The sequence below is a fragment of the Nicotiana tabacum genome, chromosome 17 (genome assembly GCF_000715075.1).
Source record: "Nicotiana tabacum cultivar K326 chromosome 17, ASM71507v2, whole genome shotgun sequence".
NCBI lineage: Eukaryota > Viridiplantae > Streptophyta > Magnoliopsida > Solanales > Solanaceae > Nicotiana > Nicotiana tabacum.
In genome coordinates this window covers 28,647,807-28,657,728 of record NC_134096.1, presented here as the reverse complement: position 1 = coordinate 28,657,728, position 9,922 = coordinate 28,647,807, and the positions used below count along the sequence as shown (strand labels likewise).

The 9,922-nt window shown below is 34.2% G+C and overlaps 1 protein-coding gene across 1 annotated transcript; it reads right to left on the bottom strand.

The window, feature by feature from the left end:
* Nucleotides 1-1,799: 1,799 nt before the first annotated feature.
* On the bottom strand, nt 1,800-7,674 carry LOC107761884 (CBL-interacting serine/threonine-protein kinase 23-like). Its single transcript, XM_016580175.2, has 15 exons — nt 6,672-7,674; nt 6,038-6,100; nt 5,698-5,769; nt 5,495-5,602; nt 5,325-5,405; nt 5,130-5,183; nt 4,916-5,041; nt 4,734-4,823; nt 4,447-4,566; nt 4,198-4,323; nt 3,597-3,713; nt 3,225-3,281; nt 3,057-3,131; nt 2,581-2,656; nt 1,800-2,027 (listed from the first exon to the last, which is right to left on the bottom strand). The coding sequence occupies exons 1-15, from the start codon at nt 6,852-6,854 to the stop codon at nt 2,011-2,013; spliced, it is 1,365 nt and encodes a 454-aa protein (XP_016435661.2). The 5' UTR covers nt 6,855-7,674; the 3' UTR covers nt 1,800-2,010.
* Between the last annotated feature and the right edge of the window lie 2,248 nt (nt 7,675-9,922).

Below are 9,922 nucleotides of genomic sequence, written 5' to 3'. Positions count from 1 at the left end.
TCTGCTAATATGGAAAAAGAATCGATGGAATTCGGTGGTAAATTATAGTACCAAATCATAGCTCCTTTCGAGAGGGTCTCCCCGAACTTTTTCAATAGCACGGATGCGATCTCATCGTCTTCCAAATCGTTGCCTTTTATGGAACATGTGTAAGAGGTGACATATTCGTTAGGATCGGTCGTACCGTTATATTTAGAAATTTCGGGCATACAGAATTTTTTGGGGATTGGCTTCGGTGCCGCACTCGACGAAAAAAGCTTTTGTATGAATTTTTTTGAATCAAGCTCTTTTATCATTGGTGGAGCCCCCGGGATTTGATCGGCCCTGGCATTATACGTTTCCACCCTCTTGTCGTTGGCTTCAACTCGTTTTGTGAGTTCCTCGAGCAATTTAGTAATTCCGGGAGTAGTCCCCGATTCCTGCTCGTTAGATTTTACTATTGCAGGCTCTATTTTGGGAGTGACTTCTCGAAGTGGATTGGAAACCGGCCTGCTTTGTGCGCGAGTTTGGCTCTGTAGCTGAGCTATCGCTAATTGCTGGGCTTGCAACATCTCGAAGATCATGCGTAAGCTGGCCCCGATATCCTCTGGGTTTTGGGTGTTTTGGGCTACGGATCGAGCTCCGCCCTGAATGCTTCTTTTCGGTTCGGAACGCTGGTTCGCTTCCATAGCAATTTGTGAATTGACATCCAGTGGTATTTCGGCTCGAATCTCGGGTAGTGCCAAGTTGTTGGTTTCATCTTGAAGGCCAGCTTCGTAATCGGTCGGTGAAGCCATTCGGTCGGCGGCTATTCTTAGCCGAGCCTGAATTGATAAGCAGCCTTACCCCTACCCCTGGAAGAGTACAGAGGCTGCGTCTGATATACCCTCGACTAGAGAACGACGGAAAAAGAAAAGGTAATTGCGTCAAGTAGGAATAACAGCAAGATGAAATAAGATTGAAACCAAGAATGCAGTCAAACTCTAGGTAGTAATAGTCATCTATGAATAAAAGATATCATACTAACACTAATGCTAGCGAACTGAGTTAGACAAAGAAAAACGTTCGATTACCTATGAAATTTCTACCCTAATCTTTGACCTCCACACCCTCCTGTCTAGGGCTGTGTCCTCAGTCAGCTCCAGTTGCACCATGTCCCGCCTAATAACCTCTCCCCAAGACTTCTTAGGCCTACCTCTACCCTCCTGCTACCCACCGAGGCTAACCGCTAGCACCTTCTAAATGAGGCTTTTGTATTTCTCCTCTTAACATGCCCAAACTATCTCGACCGTGGGATCCACTTATACTTGTCAAAGTTGTAGACACCAGATCAAATTTAACTCATTTTTCTCATCCAATATGTGTGAGACACGCGTTATTCCATGTCATCAAGAAATGTTTAATTGGCACACGCGTTACTAGGCAAAGATGAGGTGCTTAAATAGAATTGTGTCAAGGGGCAATATATAAATTCTTAAAAGATGTAAAAAATAAATTGTCCACCTAATGTTCCCGAGACATCCTTAAAGGAAAATGTCACACAAATTGCAATGTAAAGAGTTGCAGTTAACCTCTGTGCAGTGTATAGCCAGAAAAAAGAAAAGGTTACACTATGTACAGAAACAATGTACTGATTTTTTAATTGGGGCAAATTAACTAGTAAAATATTAAAAATTAAGTACCAACCCCATCATCCTAATCCAGAAATTGGATCCAGCAACATGTTATATAACACACTTTGTTACCACTTCCAGTTCAATAAAAGCACATATTTGGGGGGCTATTGATCCGTAATATCTTGTCACCAAATAAGACAACAATGGCAATGTAAAACCAGTCTTAATTTTTCTAAGTTTACGTGCCTTAATCGTACATAAAACAATGTATTATAAACTCGTTGATGCTTAAACACTCTGTTTGACATCAACTGATTATAAAAAGTTCTTTTTACAGCACAGCATTATCTAATATCTAGCACACTGTTTGCAGAGCTTATTCACATTGGCAAACCACTGACTTCACACTCCAAAATCAAGTTGCGACAAGACCTGCACACATTGAAAGGAGAAAGAAGTATAAATTTGATGCTTGTGCATAAGAACTCAAAATTAGTTACTTTGTGATGAAGCTTTCTTTAATTGTTTTTCCTCTTGTTTTTCACTTTTCATCTGTTTCCATAAAAAGAAAGAGAAGAATTGAGTTGTGTGGAGGGCCGAGTCCTGATACTTTGTTGAGATAATATAACTGCAGCTTCCATGCACAGACAAGTAAAGAAATATAATCAGACGAGGCTCATTTCTATGCTGAAAGATGTCACACATCTACTGAGATAAAGGCTCTCTTGTTAGCCAACCCTCCCTCCCCTTCCCCTCTCCAAAAAGCCCCCCCCCCCTTCATATGATTCCGGCATTGGCACATAACAGGATCCTACATCTAATTGTTCCCACCGATTCAAAGAATATCAGAACTTGGGATTTTCATATACAAGTAAAACCAACACAGCAGTTCCATAGCTCGATGAAAATTTTAAATTAATTCTTTTAAAAAGGCAGAAGCTCTAGAGTAGGTAATAAGTCAGTGCAGTCATCATAGTATACTAACCATCTTTTACTTCCTCTCCTCCTTCCCCCAGTTGCCAAACAATGTCTTTCAATCCGGTAGACAGGTTCTTGTAAAACTGTATCAAAAAGAAAATAACAAAATAACCTTCATCAGTTTATGTGCATTAAAACACATGCATGGACAAACCATAGAAAGCCTGATATAGATATATGTTCCTGTGCAAAAATACAGCGTAACCCCTATAAACATTAGTAATAGATAAAAAATAAAAAAACTGCCTTGTAAGACCAACTATCAAATATCATATAAAGTCTTCTATGCATAGCGAAGAAGCAATTATAAAGTACTTGAGTGGGATTAAACAAAATCCACAAATAAGCATGGCCAGCTATCTGCTTCGCTTCAACTAGCAGGTTTGTTTTTAGCTCAGTGAGCAAATCACAGAAGATTAAAGACAGTTTCTATGTATACGTGTCAATGAAATAAACACAGCAAATACTTCCAATTAAGTTTACCTTGTGAAATTCCAAGGTATCTCCTCCAGCCTTGCGAAGCTCAACCATGTATAGTGAAGGTGCCACCTCGTAAATCTACAGCAAACTCAAAGTTGGGAAGTTGTATTACAAAGTCTGAATGACAATGAAAAACATAGCTGGCCTGAAGGTCCTCCAAAACAAACATACCTCGGTTGCAACGGATAAATGACCTTTGCGCCCGCTCTTCTCCCCCTGAAGCTTAATCTGGCACAAAAAAAAAAAGAGAAGGAATAACATGAATGAAATTTTAATCATAGCGAAGAACTAAATATTAGGACTTTGAGATTCAAAAGAATTTGACACGACTTGCTCATATGTTTAATAAATATACTTGATTGAAGAAACTTAACAGTTGTCATGTATAAAAATATGAACATTACAAAAATGAGATTAGGATTTGAGATGCTTGAAAACCTATTAGCAACTCTGAGCATCATTAGTTGTACTCGCATCACTTTTATAAGATTGACAATAGAAGAAAAAGAAGTATCAAGCACAAGAATAACTTTTCTGATTCACCTTGTAGTTATTTTTCCTCACATTGAAGCCCAGAGGTACAGCAGCTTCTTCAATTTTTGAGACAATTTCATTCGCAGGACATCTCGATGTAAATCTTGTCTCCCTTTTGACTAGCCCCTGTAAAAGTAACCTAGCTTAATCCACATGCTTAAAACTTCTGGGATCAAATCCATCTGAAAAGCTAAGCATTGAAAATTCTATATGCCACATATTTAATTTTTTTTATTTCCTCGTTTTGGGCTTCAAAGGGGTTGGTTTTATTGTACACCAGGAAACTAACATGTATTTTGCATTTTAATACAAAACAAGAAAACTATATATATGCAACATTTGGGTTTAAACAGAACTGATAGGTTTCAACTTGGAAGATCGCAATGGTGAACAAATGTTCATACTCAGCATATCCTTAAACTACTAATTTCTGTAAGGCTCAACTTTGTTCACATATTTTTAAAGTAAAAGTGAAAATTTGAAAATTTTATGTGGTTTCCAATTTAAAATGTGACCAAGCACTACTTCACTTGAACATCTATCAATAAGCACGTCATGCTGTGCCACTTGAGAAGTTCTGTGTGAGATCATAAGCTTCACCAACACATACCATTTGCTTTTCAAACAGAGAACTGAGATTGAGACCCTGAGAAGTTGAAATAAGTTCAAAAGCATTCATAGTCAGTGGTGCAGGAGGCCGTTCATCCCGTCTCTCCACAACAAGATTCGAAGAGTCCTGTGTTCATGAAAAGGCAAACGAGCCACTCATTTTATTGACTATCAAATGTTCATTCTACAGGAATCAACGTACAAATTCAAAATTCTTGCAGCCCAATTTCACAGGAACAAGTATACTTACAGCAGATTCACTAAAAATAGCATTCACATCATCAAGACTAACATCTGCCTGTTCAAAAACAGGTGGACGATACCCTTTCTTGAACCACTCGTTCTCAATGACCTCGGAAAATGTGATGCGCTGTCATCAAATGATAAATTCCATAAAATTCCCAGTAAATTTTGGGAATGAAACAAAATTTGAGAAGCTAAATGCAAGTACAAACAAAGAGCCACTAAACACATCTGTTGTGTGTAATTTTTCTGCTTTATTTCCTCCTTTGTCTTGGAAGGGGGAGATAAACATACCGTCTGTGGATTGGGATCCAAGATTCTTTTGATTAGTTTCTTCGCACTAGAGGAAAACCAGGGTGGACATGTAAATTCAGCTTTATGTATCTGCAATAAATCAATTCCTCATCTCAACATTCTCTTTCAAGGGAAATAATGCAAGATTATATTTTGGAATGACCAGTAATAAATAAGCACACCTTCTTATACAGTGCCATGAGATTTGACTCTTCAAAAGGCAAATAACCAGCCATAAGTACAAAAAGGATTACACCACATGACCACAGGTCAGCCTTAGCTCCATCATAACCTTTATTGTTGATCACCTACATTAGCAAGAAGCAAACATAGGAATCAAAACCGTTGCTCAGAGGATAAGAAATAAAATGAGTTATGGGACAAACTAATGAGCACCTCGGGAGCCACATAATTTGGTGTTCCACATGTTGTATGTAGTAGTCCATCTTCCTAAAAAGACACATCAACAAACTAAATCTTAGGTACATTTCGATTCAGTTAAGCAGTCAATGTCAGCAAACTTATATAGCAGTTGTTCATCAATCAGACAGAGTAAAGAGCAGCTTTGCAATAGACAAGAAGTTGACGTACGCGAACTTGCTGAGGCAGCGCACTCAGTCCAAAATCCGAAACTTTAAGAACACCATTCGCATCCAGCAACAAGTTTTCAGGCTATAAATCAGAAAAGCCAAAGATTATAAACCACATAGACATTATCATCCTAATTTTCACTTACTCAGTAGAAAACTAGTAATTCTTACCTTGAGGTCTCTGTGGAATACACCTCTACTATGACAGTAGTCAACTGCATTTATAAGTTGCTGAAAGTATTTTCTTGCTTCATCTTCTTTGAGCCTACCTCTACTAGCCTGACCTCAACAAAACAGCAAAAGCTTACACATTTCCTGTTGCAAATGGAAAGAATGAAAATAGCAGTTAAGAGACTCAAGAAAGAGCATCTTACAATTTTGTCAAACAGTTCGCCACCAGTAACAAATTCCAAAACAATATATATCTTCGACTTGCTGGCCATGACCTACGTGATAGAAGTTTGAATCATTCATCAGGTAAACAGTGCAGCAATACTTAGAAACCTGCTCCAGTTATTCTTATCTAACAATCGTCCCAAAAGACTAGTGATCAGCAAAAGGAAAATCCAGGACCTAATTGCAATCCCTCCTTTTTTTTTCTTCTTCTTTTTTACTTTCTTCCCAGTTTTTGCTTGTTCATTTTCTTTTGCTTGGGGAGGGGGAGGAAGGGGTCTAGGAGAAAGAAAAAGCTAGAGATAAAAGGCTAATACTAACCTCATACATTCGGATAACATTGGGGTGTCTTATAAGTTTCATGGTTGATATTTCCCGTTTAATCTGCAAAGGACATAAAATGTTACAATTGCACTTTTTAATCTACAGAAACAACAAAGATTAACATGGTAATTGTGAGTTGTTTGTGCACCTATACGCATAACTAAAGCTACTATAAACTAGGATCTTTTTGGTTTTGTAGGAGTAGAAGATATCATCTAAAAAGGACATCTCAAAAATTCGAAATTCAATGGCTGCCGAACTCATATGTCACTCATGTACTCTTGAGCAATCCTTTTCACAAAAGAAACATCATATAATATGAACAAGCCAGAAATCTCCATTAATAATAAATTATCAAGATTAGAAATCACTAAGAAAGGCTTAATCAACATGAATTTCAGACAAAAACAATTACATAGGCTGGGCCAACATGAATAAAAAAAAATATCACAACTTTTTAGTATATCATCTTTCTTCCGTTATATATTAATGATAAATTCAAGGAAGAAAAAAAAAGGTCAACCGTAGTTTTCCTATACAATATTAGCCTCAAAACAAAAATATGAAAAAGATCAAGTTTTACTATATCAAATCACAGGAAATCTCACAAACAAGAATTTGAAACATATACCTGACCGATCATCTTGTGCTTCATGACCTTCTCTTTATCAAGAATCTTAATGGCAACATTATCACCAGTCTCAACATTTCTTGCAAATTTGACCTTTGCAAAAGTACCCTCTCCAAGTGTCCTCCCTACCTCATACCTTCCCACTCTAGTCCTCCCACTTCCATTATTTGATCTTGAACCCATCTATCTCCAAACTTTCTATTTCTTAAATTAAATTTCCACTTCAATTCAATCTTCTTACAGATCCTACAACCTTATTAAATCCCTACCCTAAATCAATACAAATCCCATCCTTTTTTTTCCTTCCCTATAAAAAAATCTTCTTTTATTTTTTTGCTTCTGGATTAAGCCTTAAGCTAAATCCTCTTCTTTTTACAAGGTTGCCAAACCTGGGACTTGGTTACACTCATCTTAAACTTTTCCAAAAAAAAAAGATTAAAAAAGATTAAAGAGAACTCAAATATTAGAATAAACTATTCAGATCGATGAGTATATGAGAAGCTGAATACAAAAGGCTAGGTTTGAGAAACCAAAAACCCTTTTGGGAACTGAAAAGGAAAACGCAAAGATCCATTTAAAAGGAAATAAATACAGCGTATTTGGACAATAGTAATTGGAATTGCTCAAGTTGGAAGGGGGATTCCTTTTTCTTCCTTTACATATCTCTTTCTAGAAAAATTGGATCTTTTACTTTTCAAAAGGAAAAGAAGAAGATAAAAAAGAAAAAAAAAGGATTGGATTTTTGGATTTGGGTTTATTATGAATGTGAAAGAAAGAAAAGGCAAGAAGGACGGGGAAACTGATGGGGGAAGTCTTTAATGGTTTTCTTTACGACGTAAAATTGATTGAAGAAGAAAGATAAATGTATTTATATGATGAGTGATGAGAGAAAATGTAGACTAATTAGAGATTAAAGGGGAGCGGCGTGCCTTTGCAGTGAATGACAATGAATGGGGGGAAGGAACGAACTGAGGAAGGTGATGCCTGAGATTTTCATATTTCAAAAGAAAATATTATTAATATCATGTAGATTCATAGTACTCGTATCTCCAAAAAGGACAAAAACTAATAAAGAAATTTGGAATATGAATTATGAGTGCAGAAGAATAATTTGTGTCTCAGTCTCTCTATACAGCTTCTAGGAGAAAAACGGTTGTTTTAGAACAAACAGCATGTTAATCATGTATTATTATTGATAAGTCTTTCATATTAATTTGAATTATTAGTCTTTCATATTAATTTGAATTATTAGTCTTTCATATATATTTATATTTATATTTATTTTTATATATCTATCTATCTATATCTATATCTATATTATCTATCTATATTATTATAAAAGAATGAATACAATGTTTGTTTACAAAAATAATCTTATAATATTAAGCATAATAACTCATAATAAAAGGACATAACCAAAATTATAGATATTAGTCTTATAATCCTATTAGTTTTAGAACATATTACTACACGTTAGAAATCCTACATGATTACCTTTAGGAATCTTATTAGTATAATTACTCTCCGGTTGTCTAATTTATATAAAATTGAACAAGTAAATATCTTTAGTCATGTAATCCTTTTACTTTTAGGATATACTTCTTAAAAATTATTATTACTAATTTAATTTGAAAACGTATTATAATGTCCTATTACTAATTTAATTTGAGAATATATTATATTGTCCAAATCCATTTAGAAAAAAGAGAGACTATATTATTATAAAAATATAAATACAATATTAATATACCAAAATAGCCCTAAAATATTAAACGGAAGAACTCATAGGGAAAAGGCATAACTGCAATAACTTGTTTTTTGGACTACAATACCTTATATGCTAATTTTTAATATTTATGATTTTAAAATTAATAAAATTTGTCTATTAAATTCTTATTAAAAATATGTAGGAAGGTTTAATAAAATGAATTTCTTCAGAATCCTCCGTATTGGCAATACATTACCACTTCATAATGTCCAATACCAAAAAAGTAAAAGTAATATTAAATGGACTGCATAAAGAGTTGACATCGAGGGGGAAAAAACCACGATAATATATTTTTATAATATATATTTGAACTATTTTCCTACTCAAATAATATTATTTTATTAATTTTTTATGTAATATTAAAAAATGCTCAATTATTAAACAACAATTAAGAAAATATTTAAGAATATAAATGTGTGAGAAAGAGAAAAAATGATTGGTAAGAGTCAATACCATTAATGATTCTACAGACATAAAGATCTAAAAGTGAAATGTCATATCAATCTTTTACTCTTTGAAAATAAAATTTATGGTGGATAAAATTATAATTAAGATTAAATATTCAAAACAAGATGAACTAATATTAAGATGTGAATCAACATAGAATAAAAAAAAATTATGTTAAAATCAAATAATTAAATATTTTAATTAATTATTTAGCAAAAGAATCCAATTCAATTATTTTTTAAATTCATCACATGAGTAAAAATCGTATTCAAGTTAAAAAAAATCTTAGGGTACATAAATTTATTCCATAAAAAGAGTGTTAGAACACAAAGTAAAAAAGTTAATATATTATTAAGAATCAAAATGTTATACAAGTATGAGGACGCACAGTCAAAGCTAAATCCTAAACAAGAACAAGCTTTTCAAGACTATATTTTAAAGAGTCGACTCTGCTATAACGGGATTATTCTTTGTAGATGCCTCCGGCGAAATCGAAATAATATTTCTATGTCATGCATTACTTGCAAATATCATATCAAGAGGCATGACACTGTTAGCAATAATAGCAAGTGGTGTACCAACAACAATTTTATTGTGAGGTCACCCACTTTAGATTTGATATACCTCTTCAAACAACTTAAATAAACATCACAAATATATCAAAGCAGAGCAATGGTGCAAAATTTATAAGGAAAGCAAAATTAATAATATGGGATGAAGCATTTATGGCTAAGTATCAAACGGGGTTCTAGAGATATATTGGATATTAATGAACTATTTGGTAAAAAATTAATGGTTTAGGAGGTAATTTATGTCAAGTACTATCATTAATTCCAAAATCGACAAAAGCAGAGACTGTAAAAGCTAGCTTGCCAAAGTTATACTTCTGACCTCAAATGAAAAAGATTCAACTAACAAGAAATATAAAGTAAGAACTGTGATGACCCAGAATGTCATCTTTAAATTTAATAATTAATTATATGTTCTAAGACCTCAAAAAGTACTATTTATCATTTCTCGACTTGCATGCGCAATC